The 20,512-nt window shown below is 35.8% G+C and overlaps 1 protein-coding gene across 6 annotated transcripts in view; it reads right to left on the bottom strand.

Annotated features, from left to right (window-relative positions):
• Positions 1-20,512, bottom strand: part of Cadps2 (calcium dependent secretion activator 2) — a 418,215-nt gene that overhangs the window by 184,026 nt on the left and 213,677 nt on the right. For all 6 annotated transcript variants that reach the window (XM_048340139.1, XM_048340138.1, XM_048340137.1 and 3 more), the window contains exon 8: positions 12,650-12,789. In XM_048340139.1, coding sequence (XP_048196096.1) covers positions 12,650-12,789 — 140 coding nt within the window. The remainder of the gene's footprint in view (positions 1-12,649; positions 12,790-20,512) is intronic.

The following is a 20,512-nucleotide window of genomic DNA, read 5'->3' on the forward strand; positions in this document are numbered from 1 at the left end:
CTTAGAGAACAAACTCTAGAAGTAGACAAAGTTCAAAAGGTGCTCACTAGCTATATGACTCTGAAAAAATGTCCTTAGAATTCCCATTTGCAAATTAATGTACCAGTAGCCATCACATAGAGTTGTAGAGTACAAATAACAATAAAAATTTTGGGTACTTCAAGTATATTTCAAGTAATTATTCTGATTGTTTTTGTCGTACATGATATCAGTTTGATAATGTGGTATAGTAAATGAGTACTCTTAAAAGGCTAATTGCATACCAGCTAATGAAGGGAAGATCAATTATTGGTTCATTTTTTTTTTCCTTTTGCAGTTCTGGGGTTTGAATGCAGCATTTTACAACTTTAGCAATACATCTAGCTTGCAAATTTTTATTTAAAAAATGCTGGTTAAATGAGTTTTCTAGTATGTCCACTTAGTTTTCCAGAACAATTGTTCAAATTAACCTATTGATACCTACCAAACTTTGCTGTAAGTGAATCAAATATCACCATATTGCAGATGAAACAAATATGCCCTTGAAACTGCAAGAATTTCATGGTAAATTGAAGATTTTGTTTTCAAGGCTAATGGTAGAGTTTATATTTCTCATTTTTTTGCTTATATTTTTCTTCAAAAATATGTCCTTTCAGACTGATTCATTTCAACTCTACTAACTGAGAAACTGAAAGTAATTGGGAAGTTTAAAACTCCACATTTACAAGTACTGCCCATGGCAGGACTCGAACTTAAAACAAAAGACCACACTGTAACAGGGCCTTTATTGTTGATGTCATAATTTATCAGAAGAGTAGATCTTCTTACACTGTAATAAAAGCTGAAACAAAATACTTGAAATAAAAACTCAATGTCCTAGAAATCTGAAAGTAATTTAGAAATTTAATAGTGTGTGATATCAATTAAAAATACTGTTTAAAAATACCACAAACTCCATTCTTCAAAGTTCAGTAATCTAATAAAAATTTAAGTTTCACAAAATGAAAGCAACATGTAAAATTTTATGATGGTTAACTTTTCTAACCCACAAATCACGTTAGCCCAGTCTGTGGTGGGTATAACCCTGAATTTGGAACTAAATTTATATCTCAGTTCTTACAAATATTCAAACTAATTACTTTAGAATGACACTTTAATTAGTAATGTATCTTCTGGCAATTAAGATTCTCTTGCTTCTCTCAGCAATTAAAATGGCAAGGCACACTATTTAGGTTCCACATTCCTCATACCTCTTCCTGACAATTACCAAGAGAAACATTAAAGGCAAGATCATAGCTGAAATCCATCAGTAAATGTGCACTAGCTGAAGAAACACTTCCTCGTTGTTGTCTAATAATTTTCCATTTGACAAATATTACTTATCAATCATTAATGCAATTGGATCCCCGCATCAAAAAGTTCAATTTTTCAAATTATATGACTTGTTACATGCATCCAATTAATTTGTACAAATGCAAGGCATAGGGATAATTTTAATTGGGAAATAATTTTAACTCATTTATTCATGATTTTGATGAGCAAAAAACAACACATAAAGAGCACTTACTGTTGCCAGAAAATATCAGTGCTGGAAATATAATCTAAAATTATAATAAAGTAAATATATTAATGTTATAAAAATACATATAGAGAAACAAAGACACATGGACAGAGCTGCTAATCTTGTACATAAAGATGAAAGAAAATTATATATATATATACATGTGTATATACATATATTATTGAATATTTGCACTTTAGGAAAACTAATGGTCTTTCTCTTTCTGGTACAATACATTTTATACTCACTTATTTTTTGTACTCACCTATTTTTTTTTTGTACTCACCTATTTTTTGAGTCATTCAAGAATGGAGGAATATTGGGCTGGGGATATGGCCTAGTGGCAAGAGTGCCTGCCTCATATACATGAGGCCCTGGGTTCGATTCCCCAGCACCACATATACAGAAAATGGCCAGAAGTGGCGCTGTGGCTCAAGTGGCAGAGTGCTAGCCTTGAGCAAAAAGAAGCCAGGGACAGTGCTCAGGCCCTGAGTCCAAGGCCCAGGACTGGCCAAAAAAAAAAAAAAAAGAATGGAGGAATATTGTTTATAACTCTACCCATTTCCCACATAAAATGTCTAATGTTTCCCCATTGCTTATGGGATTTGATTCTAATGTTTTAGCCTGTCACTCAAATTCTTAAAAATCTCTTCCTCCCTACCATTTTAAACTTTCCTCCCTTTTGTAATGAACATAAACTCGAAACATCAGCCACACTGATCACTGTATATATTCTATAAATGCTTTTACTATCTCAGCATTCTTCTTCTATCCTTCCATTTAACCAAAATCTACCAATCTGACACCAAGTTGTATGCTTTCTCTCTTTAGCATGGACTCCACTAACTGCAAGCTCCTTGCCCTTAATGCCTTGGTTCCCAGGGAATTCCTGGGACAGCATGAGCCATCCATGCCCACCTCTGAACAGGTTTTGTAACAATCAACAGTAGATGGTTAGGGGCTGGGAATATGGCCTAGTGGAAAGAGTGCTTGCCTCGTATACATGAAGCCCTGGGTTCAATTCCCCAGCACCACATATATAGAAAATGGTCAGAAGTGGTGCTGTGGCTCAAGTGGCAGAGTGCTAGCCTTGAGCAAAAAGAAGCCAGGGACAGTGCTCAGGCCCTGAGTCCAAGGCCCAGGACTGGCAAAAAATAAATAAATAAAATAAAGAGTAGATGGTTAGTTTTTGTTGTATAACAACTTAGTGACGTAGTATTTCTTACAAGCTTGCAGTTAATTGCAGAGTTCTACCAACCTAAGCTGGATATGATGGACTTAAGCGTCTGTGGTTCTCAATGGCTGTAATCCACAAACAATGTCATGGAAATAGAAGCAAAAAGAGGAAGGGAAAAATAGACAAGTATGATGTGTGTACAAGCATCAATGAAGACACTTGGCTAAGTCTCACGGTGGAGAAGACAATACAGGTACAAGACAAGTGGTATTCATTAGAGAGTTCACATACTGCCAGCCGTTTGTGATTACCTACCATATATACATAGAAAGAACTTTCTAAAGTCATTCATATCCTTCAGTAGAACAAAATTAATTTAATCGAAGGTGTTAGACAAGGAAGACCCTAACAGCTGGGTAAGAAGCTGGGTAAAATTCACTTTCTTGGAGCCCGTCCCTGACAGACCAAAGGCAGAGAAGATACTGGCTGCTGGAGTAAAGTGCAGTGGCTAGGGTAGAAAGCAGCTGCCCACTTCACAATTCCAATTCTTCTTTTAGGCTGAAGGGTGGTCCCAAGGTGACCAGAGGAGGACCAAACCTTACAGAATTTCATTGTGTAAAATCAAACCCAGGAGTTCCTGGGAACCAAGGCATTAAGGACAAGGAGCATGCAGTTAGTGGATTCTGTGCACAAGGAAGGACTAGGCTATGTGTAAAGAAAGTATATGACCTTTATTACCTAAAGCATGCAACTTGGTGTCAGATTGGTAGATTTTGGCTAATTGAAAGAATGGAAAAAGCATGCTGAGTTAGTAAAAGCATTTATAGAATGTATAAAGTGATAACTATGGCTGATGTTTCTAGTTTATTTTAGTTACAAAGGAAGGAAAGTTAAGAATGGTAGAGAGGAAGAGATTTTTAAGAATTTGAGTGACAGGTTATTAGAATAAAAAATCCCAGAAGGGATGAGGAAGCATTAGACATTTTGTGTGGGAAACAGGTAGAGATATAAACAGTATTCCCCCATTCTTAAATGACTTGCAAAATAGATGAGTACATGAAAATTAGTACAAAATGTATTGCACCAGAAAGAGTAAAGGTGTAAATAGTCCATAATAAAATGTTCTCTAACTGATCTTTGGAGTATTGCTAGGTCCTTCTAATCTGTCAAGAGAAAAAAAACACTCAGAAGTGTTATATAACAAACAAATAAAGGCACAAAACACATTCATTTGTCTAAATGTAACCAACTTTTTCTTTTAATACCAGAAGAATAAAATATGCTATCCCCCTGGGTTAAAAATGTACTGATTAATTAATAATGTAATGATTGATTAATAATGTCATGTCCTTGAGGATATAAATGATCTCAGGATGGTATGTTGACATTTTAATATTTAAAATTTCTTTTCTCTTTCCTATTCATGTACTAAATACTAACATTAAGTAGTGCTAAAGCTATGATGATTTTTTTGTTATAATCAGAGCAAACATGTGGCCAGTTCACACACGTTCAGTTCCCTATCTTCCTTCCCCATTACTATTCACTCACAAGGTCTCAGTTGTTTCAGGTGCAGTCTACACTGGGAGTCATGGCCATGATGGTACATCCTATTACCAACTCCTCATAACTTCTACTTATGATCCTCTAGCGAGTAGGTCATATTCCTTATGACATGTACAACTATATGCTATTATTTATGGAGATAATGCCAGTAATAGATTCAGTTCAGATTACAAAAATGTATTGCATGGTTTTGCTCATATGCAGGCTCTAGATCTAAACAAATTAGTAACATGCCATGATTATTTTAAAGAAAAAAGGAGGGGGGAAATGGTAGCCAGGAACTGGTGGCTCATGCCTAGAATCCTACCTACTCAGGGGGCTGAGATCTCAGAAGGCAGGTCAAAGCCAGTCAGGGCAGAAAAGTCCATGAGACTCTTATTTCCAATTAAATGTCAGAAAATCAGAACTGGAGTTGTGGCTCAAAGTGGTAGAGAACTAGCTTTGAGCAAAACAAGTTGAGGGACAGTGCCCAAGCCCTGAGTTCAAGCCCTATTCCTGTCAAAAAAATGTGTGTGTGTGTGGGGGGGGGGGAATTACTTCAGGAAATGGACCAGTGGTAGGGAAGAGGGGGAAAGATTAGGAGGGGAAATTATAAATAGCATTATATATACATACCTATGTATATATTATAAATATATACAATCAAGAAGAGTGAGGGAAGGGATGAGTAGGGGAGGAGGAGCTAGAAGTTGAAAGGAGTAACTAATCAAGTTATACTGTCTTCATAAGCTGGTTTGTTTATATATATTTATACATAAGAAAATAAGTATATAAAGCAAAAGATTTTAAAGTAAAAGATGGGATCATATTCTAGCTTTAATTATCTGGCACAGGAGCCTTTAAGATGACCAGATATGATACCAAAAGATTCTGGGAAAAAAGTAGTTATTTGGGGCAGGAAAAGTGAGAGAAAATGATACATGTCAAGATTCCTCTCCCCTGGAAAAGAATCCTAATAGGACATTGAATGATAGAAGTTTGACTTTAAAGCTAAAGGCAAATATTTATTTCAAATAGAAACCAGAAGGATATAATAAGTTGAAGGATTCGGTTTAATGATTTAATAAGCAATATTTTACACTTCTGCTATTAATATATAATGCGCTATTAAGCTATAATAAATAAACCTGAAGTTGTTAACAATTTATTATGTAGGAAGTTCCATAAATACTAAGGTATAAAGAAAAAGAAAATGGCTTTTGACTTTTGTGTGTGTGTGTGCTAGTCCTGGGGCTTGAACTCATGGTCTGGGTAATGTCCCTGAGCATTTTTGCTCAAAGCTGGCACTCTACCACTTGAGCCATAGCTCCACTTCCAGTTTTTTTGTAGTTAATTGGAAATAAGACTCTCATGGGCTTTACTGCCAGAGATGGCTTTGAACTGCAATCCTGTGGTTACAGGTGTTAGCCCATAATTTAAATAAATATCATGATATGTTAATTATTTATAGAGACCACAGACAAACTTCTCTTCTGGAAGCTGTATTTGGAAAAAGTACCAGTCATTGCTTAAAGTCCTAGTGAACACCTGGAAGAAAGTTTTGACAAAGTTATAACGGTAGGTTTTCTGTGAAATCAGTATAAACTTATTTGGGCAAGCAAATAGATCTATAGGGAGGTGAACGTCCAATGCCTGAATATAGTTACTTTTATATCTGAACACGTAGGAAATTCATTCTAAAGGTGGTTTTCAAATGAGAAAGCATTTTTTTTCTGGAAAAGAACAGAGAACAGACTTGTCCTTTCAGTAAGTTCTAGACCCTCCAAGCTTCATTTGGACATAATTACAGTTTTCCTTCTTTTGATTATTAGTGTGTCCTCTAAGTTGTTGAAGATAGTAAATCTTAAATCAGAGTACAATAATATGCCAGCTATGGTCGTTCACTCCGGAAATCCTAGCTTGTAAAGTGGTAGAGATTTGTCAAAATAATCATCTACTTCATTAATTCCATTTAAGTTTTTCTTTCTCTTGATGGAGAAAATTACTTTTGAATTTGGGACGTAATTTCATTTAATAAAATTGGGTATTGTGTTTCTGAGTTTTAAGTTAATACTGCTGCTTAGCCACTAGGCTACACTAAAGTATAGTCTATTCAGGAACACACTTCCAGCTATGTCTGGAAGCAAGAAATAAATTCAAAAACAGATGTGAATCATTTAATCATTCAAAATCTAACTTCAATTCATTTAACATATTATCGTAGAATTAACTTCTAGAATTAGACTATATAAAATACTTGGAAAGAATAGATAGAGCCAGATTTGACTAAATAGAAGTCTTGTGGCAATGTCCAGTTTGGATTTTTAAAGGGAATGAATATTTGGCTCATTTCATCCAAATTATTATCTATTTTCATTTGTAGGTAGTTAATTCTTCTTTTATGACAAATTGTAGTGTACAGTCATGTACTAATTAGTTGTCAGCAAAATGAGCCTCTGATTAGATATGTTTTACCTTTGCCTTCAAAACTTAAAAAAAGGATTATTTTAAATTTCAACAGTTAAAAACAAACATTTAATTTATTTAAACTATTTTTTCACTAAAATAAAACTCAGTTTTGTGTAACCTGCAGTTAGAATCTTTTAAGTAAAGGCAGCTTATTTTCATGTTTATAACTTTTTCCTTAAAACTCTAAGAAGCATATCATTTTATCATCATTATTCCTGTGACTATTCATCCTGATTAGATATGGTGGGAGGTATTAAACATTCAACAACTCTAAGAAAATGGTGTTCTCAGGAACTCATACCAAAATATAGACAACATTGATTTAAAAGAAAACTTAATTAGAGGCAATTCAGGAGCAATTACATACAAGTGGTAAATAAGTCAGAGACTAATGCTAACAGGCCATGTTAGAAATGGTGTTGCCCATTATTCAAAAAGAAAGAGTAATACCCCAGAGGCTTACAAAAAATTAATATGCTTTGAAATAAAAATCCAAAACTGTTCAATTTATTGTTTAATCTGCTTAACTCAACTGGTAAGTAGATTGCCTGTTTTAAAGATGAATTAATCTGTCTTTTCAACTTGGCTTGTCTCTTTTTCAATTATTAATTATTTATCTGTTAATTATTCATTATAAGATAAATTATTGACAGGATAGATTCTATCCCCAAAGCAAAATGCTATGCATCTACCATACTGGATTCCTGTTAAGTTATTGCTTTCTTGTAGGGTAGAGCACTAGAAAGGAAAACCTAGTTGACTTTCTCAAATTATTTGCAGGAAAACCCCATGTATGAAGAATCTCTGAGCAAGACAAATATGTTGGGGGTGAAGGCAGGTATTCTGATATATAGCGACATACACAAGTTTATAGTCAAAGTATTTAAAATTTAGCATGCATGCCCTGAAGAACCAAAGCAGACATTCTGATGAAGCACTTCCAAACTGGCCTTGCCCGCAGCAACCACCACTATGCTGAAAACTTAGAATTCTCACAAATCATTATTTCCAACATTAATATTAAAATAGTTCTACCATTATTGAGAAATTATATCCTTAATTTATGTTGCCCTATACCACATTAACAAAGAAGAACAGCTTACAGAAGCTTTCTTTTCTAGAATTCTTTCACTTTTCATGCCATCAACTGCCTAGACATGGAAACATCTGGAGATGCCTGCTAGGATCTCTCAGGTCAGGAAGTAACAAGTGATGTGGCTTAGGATATAAAGCACTCTTGGTCCAAATCCTCTGAGCTCTAGAGCTGTACAGGTTCAACTGAGAAACTATAATATGTCATCTTTTGTCTCCTTTTACTTACATTCTTGGGCAGAAAATAATTACAGAGCCAATAATTATGAGTCAAAGAAGTCTCTTTTGGTGTAAAGGAGGCCACACCACCCTCTAGTCTTGCTCCCCAAAAATCAAGCCTTGGATGGAAGCTATATATCCCACATGTTTTGGATCATCCTAAACCCGAATCTATCAGATTAGAACAGGGATTTCTTCCCATAGAAGGCAAAGGCTTCAGAACTTTCCCTGTCCTACTTCATGCTCAGTCTTTGTTCTTGGGGCAATCTGGAGGCATATTCTCCCTTAGTCAAATGAGGAGCAACTTCATAGGGCATTATTATTTATGATAGGCTCTCATTCCTTACTCTGCCATTCATAAAAGGAAAAAGACTGTATAAAATTAATAAAGAAATAACTGGAGTTCCTGAAATAACTGTATTCTTTCATGTCTGACTTGAAACTCTACTCATCTCTACACACTTTAAACTACCAGTGATGTCTGTAGCCTCAAAGCACTTCATACCAACTGCACTGAACTTCCCATCATTAGCTTTTGCCCTCCCAGGACTTCTGCCTTTGTAAATTCTGGTCATGTGCCCCCTTCCTGTCCAACTGCTGAATTCAATCCGTCTAGTTCTATCTCAAAAGTCAGATGTCTTACAAGACTTCAATTGATTAGCCCCAGAGAAAATTATGCCTTATTTGGATCAGACTTCAATTCTATTTCACAGCATTTACAACACACAACATTAAGTTTTTATATTTATTTATTGTTATTATAAAATGATGTACAGAGGGATTATAACTATATGAGTCAGGTAATGAGTACATTTCCCTTCTTTTGCTCCCTCACACTCTCCCAATCTCCCCCTCCCATCTCCACCCATGAACTGTATAATTCACTTCTGTCCATGTCCAGTGAGTTCCACTGTTGCATTTTTCACCCTTTCCCCTTGAGTTCTGCACCTTCCCACCCCCAAGGCTATATACATTAATACACAATATATAAAGAAAAGAAAACAGAATCATCCAAAAATAAAAATTTAAAGTGAGGGAGACAGAGAGAGAGAGAGAGAGAGAGAGAGGAGAGAAAACTTGTTTCCATACCTTGGAGTTCATGTCAATTAGCATCATTTTATGTGGTCATATGTACATAACTATTGAGCTATTGTGATTTTCAGCTAGGACTATCCTAGACATGTACTGATTATTACAAATGAGGAAAACCACAGAGCCTATGTTTCTTTGGGTCTGGCTTACTTCACTTAATATGATTTTTTTCCTGGTCTTATATCTTTATGAATGGGGCAATGTCATTCTTTCTGATGGATGCATAGAATTCCATTGTTTATAAACACCTTATTTTCCTGATCCATTCACCTTCTGAGCAGCATCTGGGCTGGCTTCATATCTTAGCTATGGTAAATAATACATCAATGAACATAGTTGTGCTGGTAGCTTTAGTGTGGCTTTGCTTGTGATCAATTGGGTAAATGCTCAGAGATGGAACTGCTCTATGTTTAGCCTTTTGAGTAACCTCCATACTGCTTTCCAGAGTGGTTGAACAAGTTTACATTCCCACCAGCAGTGTAGTAGCATCCCCTTTTGGACATCAGCATCTGTTACTATTTTTTTCTTGATAACGGCCATTCTAACGGGGTGAGGTGAAATCTCAATGTTTTGATTTGCATTTCTTTTATGGCCAGAGATGGTAAACATTTCTTCATGTGTCACTTGGATATTCTTAGTTCCACTCCAGAGAAGTCTCTTTTTAATTCTTTAGCCCACTTAGTAGTGGGGTGGTTGTTTCTTTGAGGATATATTATTGAGGAGTTTAATTTTTTGAGATTTAAGTATTTTTGATAAGAGGCTCTTGTCTGTTGTATAGCTAGTGAAGATCTCCCAATCTGTGGGCTTTTTAGTTAACTTCCTAGCTATACAAGTGACATTTTTTATTCATTCTAATGGCTGGGTAAAATTCCATTGTGTAGAAGTAACATATTTTTTAAGATCCACTCAATATTATGGGGCATCTAGGCTATTTCCATATCTTGACTATTGTGAATAGTGTGACAATAAATGTAGATGTGTGTCTTCATCATATCCTGGCTCATGATGTTCAGGGTAGATACCCAGGAGTGGTATGACTGGGTCGTAAGGAAGGTCTATGTTTAGTTTTGTGAAGAACCTCCAGACTGCTATCTAGAGTGGTTGTTCTAGTTTGCATTCGCACTAACAGTGCAGTAGTGTTCCTTTTCCCCACATCCTCATCAACATTTGTTGTTCAAATTCACAACAATGGCTAACTGGGGTGAAATGGATCTCAGAGTTGTTTTGATTTGCATTTCTTTATGGCCAACAACAAATAGTCAAATAGCCAAAGCAATATCAGGCAAAAAAGAATAATAATGTGGATGGTATCACAATAATACAGAGTTATAATAACAAAAACAGCTTGGTACTGGCACAAAAATAGACCCAAAAAATATGGGACAGATTAGAAGACCCATAAATAAAACAATACACTTATACTTTTCTGGTATTTGATAAAAGAGTCAAAGAAATACAGTGGGGGGAAAAATAGCCTCTTCAACAGTTGGTATTGGGAAAATGGGGCATCTAAATGCAGAAAACTAAAAGTGGATACCTGCACTGATACCAATTTAAAGTGGATCAAAGACCTCAACATTAGACCTGAAACTATGAAATTACTGCAAGAGAGAGCATGAGAAACATTAGCACTTATAGGAAGACACTTCTTGAAAAGAGCCCTAGGGACACAACAGATAGAAGAGAGACTTGACAAGCAGGACTACATCAAAATAAAAAGTTTCTGTACAGCTAAGGACATAGTGACTAGAAAGACAGTCAACAGATCAGGAGAAGATCTTTACCAGCAAGACATCAGACAAAGATATATTCAATATATACCAGGAGCTCAAGAAATTAACTGCCTCTAAACCTAATAAACCCATCACTAAATTGGCAAGGGAGCTAAGGAGAGATTTCTTAGAAGAAGTAAGAATGGCAAAGAAACATGTAATGACAAAAAAGTGTGAACATATGACTAGCCAGCTCCTATAGCAGGCCTCTGATGATATCCCTTGCTTAAAATAGAGGTAGTGCTCATTACATATCTGCTATATCAATTAATGATGAATATAGTAGACAGATGAATGAAAGAACTCTAAATGTTGAACCTAGGATTTGCCTCTGCATTATGAGCTGGGTCTCAGAATTTAACTTGCAGTAACAGTGAACATAAAATAGTACAGGCTACCCAAATTATAGTCCATCCTCCTTCCCTCCCTCCTTCCCCCCCAACATATATATTTCCCTTGTGAGAGCTGTTGTGAAACTATACACACTGCTCCCCCAAAACAAGGAAATCATAGTGTCATAATGTTATCCCAGAGTGTTAACATTGCATCCTAGCAGCAAGACCATATTGGATTGCTCCACTTGCCTGATTACAACTCTCTTTCTTTGTTTTACTCTTTCTGTTTCTTTCCTTCTTTCGTGGCCTTGAGCTTTTGTGTTCAAAGTAGTGCTCTACTACTTGAGCCACAGTCACACTTCAGACATTTTGGTGGTTAACTGGAGGTTTCAGTCTCATGGACTTTTCTGCTCAGGCTGGATTTGAATTGTGATCCTCAAATCTCAGCCTGCTGAGTAGCTAGGACTACAGATCTGAGCCACTAAGGCTCTGTTTTTTTGTTTTTCTTAATGGCTATCCAACAAATCCGCCCTTACTTTTTAAACCAGCTCTGCCCTCAATTTAGTGCTAAAGCTAGCTGACCCTTCTGGTAGGAATGCACTTTCTCAGAATGCTGAACTTGAAGCTAAATTCAGATAAGTGGTTTCAGCAACTGCTTCTTTCTGAAATAAGAAAAATGGTCCCATTGTTTCCTAATAATTACATCCTTATGGTGGGATTCTTCCAGGAGTAAGACCTGAAGTGTTCATCTGATAAAGACTTGGATTTTTGAAAACTCATCTTACTTAAGATTTCAGACAGTTTTCCTCACCAGGTACAGACTTAAAAAAAAAAAGAAGAAAAGAAGGATGGCAGAGATGAAGGTTGTTTTGGACCATGGCAATCCCCAGGGAAGAGGTGCTGAACTTTTGCTTATCTATCAGCCACAGTCTCCTCAAGTATTGATTTGTTTTCACTCACAAGTTGGACAAATACTCACATTGTCAAAATTTATCCGATCTTCTAGATTCTGTTTGAACTTGCCTTTTAGAATCCTATGAAAAGCTAAACTATTTCTGGGGACCTGACTATCAGGCTTGTTTCAAATAAACATGCCATCATTGTAAAAATATTTCTCAAAAATTATCTACATACATCTTAATCAGTGTGGCTGATGTGTGAGACCAGCATAATCAAGTAGCAACATCATGTCTGCATGCAGACAAACAGTTATATTAAGTAAATATTCATGTATTTGGCTATAGAAGAGCTTGTGAATCTAAAATAATAATAAGTCAGCACACATATATCAGTTTAAAAAATTCCCTGTGATGGCTGACATACTATCTTCCTTTCTAAGCTGACAACAGTGATACATTACAATAGAACCCAATGATTCAAGGGCAAACATTTTCAAAAACACACTCACCCACTATGTTTCATATGTGGTGGTTTGTCCATTCGCACTGCCAGCTTGATTTTTAAGTCATTGTCTTGACTATTTTTGGGCACAATCATTTGGTGTAATTCAGCTGACTTGGAGCTATTAGAAGTTGGGTATAATATTACCTGTAAGGCACAAAAAGGAAACATTTGAGTGCATGATAGAGTATCTGTGAATTTGAAATGGGATTATTCCTACATGGTTTCCTATTTGAAAAGGAGGTGTCACAGCCCAAATGTGTCTAATAAACCACTGCCCTCCCTCCTACCATAGCAGATGGATTTTCAATACAGATTTATTTATTTTTGACAAGTGTGTGCTTTCATATTATCACATAATGAGTTTTCTTCCTGTGTCACTTCATAATAAATTAATAGCACAACCAGCAATAGTTGAACTGACAGTTGAAAAATACTTCATGAGTACCTATAATTTCAAGGCTATGCTAAACTCCTCAGGCTAAAGAATAAAGAAGTTCAGAAAGAAACACTATTTGAAATCACAGATAACATGCTTAAAAAGCAAAACCAATTATCAAAGCTCTAAAAATATCATATTTTAATCTTTTCATTGCAAAACAGTATTAAACGATATCAACTCAATTATAAATGGAAAAGAACGAATATAGCACATTTCCTGATCTAGATCAATACCAAGTAAAGACTGCATTTTTGACTAATATGTTTCCAGAACTATCAAAATGATGTTATAATGACCAAAACAAAGTAATTATTTTCCATAAAACTGCCAACATGTTAAGCGATCAATTCATAACACTTCATTTTACAAAGCCCACTGAGGAAAGAAAAAGGCTGTTCTTTAGATGTTAGATGCTGTGCAGGTAAAGTAAAACAATATATTATCCTTTTGTATTAGTCTTGACATCTTTTAAACATAGCCCTAGCCAAGCCTTGATGGGCATTAAAAATGAAGCACTATAAGCCTGGAAGTCAAAACAAAGGCATGGAGAACAGCACATTATAATTTATGCCATTCTTGTCTTATACTAGCAGGAAAAGTATGTCAACTTGAAGTAAAGATATGAATGAGAGAGTTATAAATGTGCTCAGGTATGCTGGAATTCATGAGGCAGCTGAATTTATTATGACCTTCACCTTCCAAAGATCTTTATTTCCCTATATTTAGAACAACAATATTCACAGGTCCTGTTTCTCTCTAGGAAAGGCAACCTAATTATAAGATCTTCTCAAACTATTCTCAGTGTGTGAGGTGATAAATATATCTATCATTTCAAGACTTGCTTCAGGATTCTTCTAAGAGCCATCACTCGGTTGAGTCCAGTGTATGTACATATCCAAGTATATAAAGGACATCCAAGAAGAGGCTCAATGGCATTTACAGTGATTTAAATATTATAGTCACATTCTAGAAATAATTCATTTTGACTATAGAATAATCAGTGGAATATTGAACAAATTCTTTCCTAAGGGACACTAAAAATAACAACAACAATAGCTTTGCCTTAAACCATTACAAAAAAAGAATGTCATCATCAACTTATAAGGAGACTCAATCAGTCTTCAAAGACTAACAGATATACACATTCTCTACAGCTGTAATACTCCTAGCAAGTGTAGAACACCTTTTCCTTTTCTCTATCCATCTTCTTCCAAAACCACTATTTGAGCACAAGCCACCTACAGACTATAATTACTTACAAATCTTTCTATGCTTCTATGAAATTGGTATTGTTCCAACTCTAAAGGTCATATAGGGGAAGAGCACATTAAAAAATTTGACAATTTCTTGTTCTCTGAGTGTTGACCATAAGTTATGCAATGGGGCTGCAAATAACTATTTACAGCTGCCATCCAAGTACAAGCTCATGCTACTACTGAGTGTTACCATTTCTTCCATGTTTCATTTCTCTGATGGGTAGTTTGGAATGAAGTCAGTGGAAGGGTTTATTGTTGTGTTCTATTCCACTACTAAAAAACATCTGAGTATTTCTTATGTGGTGGTACAGAATGAAAGCATATGAATGGCTGAGAGCCCCTCATAGCCTTTGATTATCCTAACTCTCCACTCTGGTAGTATCACTTCTTTCCACTGTCCTTCTATGCTTGAGATAGGAAGGCACTTCCCAATTTTGATAGTTTGGGCGTTCAATACCATTCTTCATTTGGCTTCTCTGTTCTGTCTATGTGTCTTTTTTGCTTGTGTTAAATTTACTCCATTTGGAAAGACTTCTGTTTTTATGGACAGACTGGATGGGAAACACATGTTGAACACAGTCTTAAATATGTCCTGTAAACTAATCTTGATATTCCTAAATTGCAAAGCAGAAAATGGGAACACATCTTTGTGTGATCTAGTCATGGATAATATAAGACAAGGAAGAGGTTCTCCATATGAAGAGCTTAAATATTTGACTGCATGTTTTCTATATGGTACCGTACAAGCGATGTATAATCTTCCCTTTTGATCCCATCCCAGCATAAACTTCTCATTTCCCTATCAAGCCACCACCTAGAGAGCTATGTCTTCATCCTTCTTGCCTTTGCCCTAGAGACTACAGGACAAGGTTGTTATTTTTCAGAAACACAATAGAGGTCTAATTGAAGGACCCTGAACATTTTCAAGGGGGAGATCTTTTCACCATGCCTGTGTGACAGGATTTCATGACTGTTATTGTTGAATTACCATGCAAGTTTCCCATTTTCCTGTTTTTCAAATGGGAAAGCTTTCTCTACTCCAATCAATGCTGTTTTCTGCTAGGGCTGGATAATGAGAGGAGGGCTGCAATAATACACAGGGAGTATAAACTTTAGTTCCTAGGCTTTTAGGCTGTGCAGAACCATAGCTAGGCCTAATGGAAATGTTGGACTGGATGTAAGGATGGAATAGGACTTGGGACTGCTTCCCTTGGGCAGAGATGAAAGTACTCCATCTACAGGTCAACTGCTATATAGTTAAATGCTATACAGGAAATACTGTTTTGGACTACTGAAATGTGGTCACTTGCTTTGTATAGCATTTAGTGGTTTCAACTAGAATATTAAGAGAGTATATTGCTCCATACGTCTTTAACTAGTAAATAAGGACCTGAAGAATTATTCCTCATTGTAAGAAATTCTACTTCACTAAGATTCATGATAAGAAGTTCTACTTAACTAACACTTAATTGACATACAATGAAGCTTTTGCCTGATGCTGATGATCCGAATAATCAAAATATTTAATAGGCAAATAATCGCAAAATCCCTTTCTACCCTAAGCTTATATCTAGACTAAATTGTAGCTTCATACAAAAAGTTAACTTCTTATATTATTTAGCATATGACTTGGTTCTTTGCTATTTATTCCTCTTAACCTTTCTTTATACATTTCTTCTTCTAGCTTATTTTTGTCACCAACACTTTAAATGTCTTGTCAGTATGACACAAAATTCTTAGCATTCCTTATTTTAAATATAACGTCAATGTATCTTTTTCACAATAAAATGGCAGCATTTAATGCAATCTTCAATGAGACATGATAAAACACAAAATCATCTTTAGATTGTGTTTAAAGAATTATAACTTAGAAGACTAAAAAGATATAATTAGTGTGTGTATATAAATATACATATATGTGTGTATGTGCACACACACAAACACATATATGCAGATGTGTTAAGGGTGGTATGGGGTTCAGAGAATCTTCCTCTTAATGTACTTTAATAAATTGGCACCTGTAAATTGCTTTACTTCTATTGAGATACCTTGATTAAAGCCAACCCAGGTATTTGTTTGTATACAATATGTAAACTTTTGACCAACATACTCATTATTGGAAGTTCCTCAACTCTTTTTCAATTAATGACTAAAAATCAAAAGCAAAACTGAAAAGTACAATGGGGAGAAAGTAAGAAAAACAGAGCATTTAGGTAAACAATTTACTGTTTCCCCCCACTATTTCTTCATAAAGAAATCTTCATTTAGAAATCTAAAGGAGTAAGCTGTACATGGCAGACACAAGAGGTCCGGAAAAAGACATGAGGACTGTTGGACGTGAACACCTTACAGTGGATCTAACACTGACAGTGTCACCACCCACCACCCCAGGTTCACAGGCCTTTACACAAGTTGGTTGTTCCAGTCTAGCTTGGTTGTTACCTGGACTACTTTCCATGGCTGGCCACTAAGAGAACTTCATTCAATATAAACAGTTATTACCTTACCTTTTGTTTTTGTTTTTGCTATGTAACTTCTCTTTTAGTCCTAAAAGCTAAGGTGACAATCCTCATGCCAACAATTTCCAATCCACAATTGGGATCAGAAGCCAAAGAGGTGAAAGAAAAACAGAAGAGTACAATGCACTATGTTCTAGGAGAAGAGACTTTCCAGGAATATGAAGTGGACCCCAGGACCAAATGCCCATCTAGAGAGCACACACTGTCAGAATAGAGAGGCTGCTGCTCGCTTAGTCCAGGAGCACTGCTGCCAGTCCTAGCATGACAAAGGGAGGTGAGGCTGGACACTAATGCTTCAAAGGACAGAGTCTTTTTGAGGAGGAAAGAATTGGCTTATGTGTTAAGTGAGCAAGCTCAGGCAAGTTGAGTGACATTCTTGCAGCCAGAAAATTCACAGTGGGCAAAGGCAGGGCAAAGGATGAGGACATAGCTAGCTAGGACCAGAAGGAAGACTAGAGATAGACTATCAATAAGTAGATAAAATAAAATTATAAAGAAAATAAAAGCATCTGCTAAGGAGCTTGTATACTCTTTTATAGGTAGGCAATTGATAGTTTTAAGGAGGGGAATGACATTATTAAATTTTCATACTTTTTTTCTAACTGTATATACACTAGAGAGGACTCATGTGATGTTTAGTCAAGTGTCTTCACATCCAATATGAGATGAGCTTGTCTTAAAAATGCATCTTTGAAGCACAGTGAGAACAGATGAACAGCGATTAGCTGAACTCATGTTTAGTTTTTTCATTAAACTTTTTTTTTTTTTTTGGCTGACAAGCATGTCCTTGAAGCAGAGTATTTTAAGCAACTGCCTGCGGGGATGTCTCTAGAGAACAGTGCCATCTCTGTGAGAGCCTGCCACCTATCTCGATGAGAAGCCTTGACTTTTGGATTTACTTAACACTCCTCTCTCTCTCTCTCTCTCTCTCTCACTCTCTCTTGCTCTCTCTCTCTCACTCTCTCTCGCTCTCTCTCGCTCTCTGATTCTTTAGCATGTACTCTTTACTTCATGTAAATTAGTTGCACACAGAGGATACTCGATGACATTTCCATATGTGCATATAATGTGTTTTGATCAATGCACTACTTCTATTACTCTTACACAACTGGCAGACTTCACAGTTTAGCAATTCATGAATGTTCTGTGAACCTTCTTGAGAAATTAGGACCCTGAGATACATTGTGAAAGGACTACCTAAATCCCATTCATTTAACCAACATTTTTACTTAGTAGATATTAATAACTAGTAAATATTCTCTCTAACCTCAGAGGCTCTGGAGTATGGAGAAGAGATGAATCGGATGATTTTTTTTTTTTTCTGAGAGAAATCAACATCTTTCCTTGGCAACATTTTCCAGTGTTTTAATACACTGGAGGTGGCTTGGTCTAAAATTATTTCTCCTTTGATTTAATATCATTGCTTCCTGTCCTACTTAGTTGAAACAAAGAACATCTGCTCACCATGGCTAACATAATGCTTTTTTTGTGTACTAAAAGATTAACATCCAGTCTTCTGTCAATCTCATTGTCTGTGTGCTAAATCCACTTCCCTATATTTTCCAGGCTGGAAAGAATCCTGGAATTTATAATACTGATTTGTTCAAACTCCTAACCCCTTACTAAATGTATACTTGGCCTAACAGGAAATACCATGTCTCCTTCCCTAGTTTTTGCATTAAAAAGGCTGTTTTCTTTGAGAAAAGTGAAAGAATAAAAAAGGAAAGTATTAATTACACACTTATTGCCACTAGTTTGTTAATCTAGAGAAATTAAGAACTTTGTGATTTGCACAAGAGAAGGTTAAGAATTTTTAAAAAGGTGTGTAAACAGATCCCTCCCCCCTTTTTTCTGACATCTCTAACTTGAACAAAGTATAAAAGGGTATTTTGTATGCATGATGTCTGTAGTTGATAGGGCAACTACTCTGTGACACAAAGGGTGAGTAAGCTAGCATCTTTAAGCCAATTAAAATATTTCTTTGAAACTGCTCAGTATAACGAAGTTATTAACATATCCATCTCTTCACATTCTCAATTTTTTTCCTTTAACAATTATATTAAGCCAGGTGCCTGTGGCCAATGCCTATAATCCTAGCTACTCAGGAGATCTGAGGATCATGGTTCAAAGCCAGCCCAGGAAGGAAAATCCATTATACTCTAATCTCCAATTAACCACCAGAAAACCAGAAGTAGCTCAAGTGGTAGAGCACTAGCCTTGAGCTGAAGAGCTCAAGGACAGCACTTAGGCTCAGAGTTCAAGTACCACACCACCACCAACAAAAACTACTTTAATTTATAAATAACTGTATATTTGTGGCACACCAAAGAAAATTCTACACAGCCTTAAAAAAAGAGGGACACTCTATCAATTGTAACAACACAGATGGAACTGGGGGGGGGGTGGATTATGCTGTGTGAAATAAAACTAGCCATATGATCCTCCTTATATGTGGACTCTAAAAATATTGATTTCAGGGAAATAGAAATAGAAAGGTGGTCATCAAAGGCTGGGAAAGAAGAAAGGCAGGCCAGATTAAAAAACGGAGATCCTGATCAAACATACAAAGTTGGAGTTGCACTGTTTAAAAAGAAATTATCTTGAAGCCACTCTCAGCCAGAGTTTCCTTCACATCCTATTGTAGACACTCACCAAGTGCTTTTTACTTGGATTCTTGACTAAATGGGTGGAAAGAGAGATGCTAAGAAAAATTACAAATGAAAATGCAAGCCTAAAGTGGAAACTTTATTGAAATGAAGAGTAAGAAGCTTCCCAAATGAAGTACTGCCAAAATTTGATATTAGAGCGTCATAGTGGTACATTTTAGAAATGTTGTCATTTACTTGCCAGTCTCTAAAAATCCAAGAAACTCTCATTCTTGTATTTCTGGAATTGTGGCAGGCACAATTTTAGGCTCCTTCAGGTGCCTACTTCCTAAGCCCCAGAGTCTCCATCATAGAGTTACATTAGCAGATGGAATTAAAGTTGCTGATCAGACATTTTCTTGTAATACCTAGTGGGTTCAATGTTCTCAAAATGTGTCTTAAATTTTTATGGAAGAAGAAGACAGAAAAACTAGTGTAAGCATGACGTAACATAAAAAAAAACAACAACACTTTGCTACAACAACAACAACAACAATGACAACAAAATACTTGACTACTCATTGCTGGCCACAGAAAAGGAAGGAGGCCATCAATCACATATAGGCAGAATCCAGAAGCTAGAGAAGAATATAATGGTTTTTGTAGGTTATCTAGAAAGGGCCACCCATCTGTGTGAATCCTGATTTTAATCCACAAAGGTGTATTTGGAATTCTGACCTTCAAAAACACAAAGTAATAATGTGTGCTGTTTCAAGCCACTAATTTTTTTTGTAATTTGTTACCGTAGCACTAAGAAACTAATATGTAGACAGGAGAAGCTATGATTTGATTTAAAAGGAAACTTAATTTTTGAAATGTTTTCTGCTAAGTGTGTGATTTAAAGTTGTCCTTCCATTTAAATGTCTATCATTAGCTTTTCCTGCTGTCTTGTGAGTTATGTGCTTACTTCTGTCACATTCTTAAAAGATTACGCGAAGAATCTTGTAAAAAATGTATAGTTTTTCTCTTACTTTAGTTTAATAAATTTAAACTTTGTTATTTCTTATA

The sequence above is a fragment of the Perognathus longimembris genome, chromosome 2 (genome assembly GCF_023159225.1).
Source record: "Perognathus longimembris pacificus isolate PPM17 chromosome 2, ASM2315922v1, whole genome shotgun sequence".
In the NCBI taxonomy this organism is placed as follows: Eukaryota; Metazoa; Chordata; class Mammalia; order Rodentia; family Heteromyidae; genus Perognathus; species Perognathus longimembris.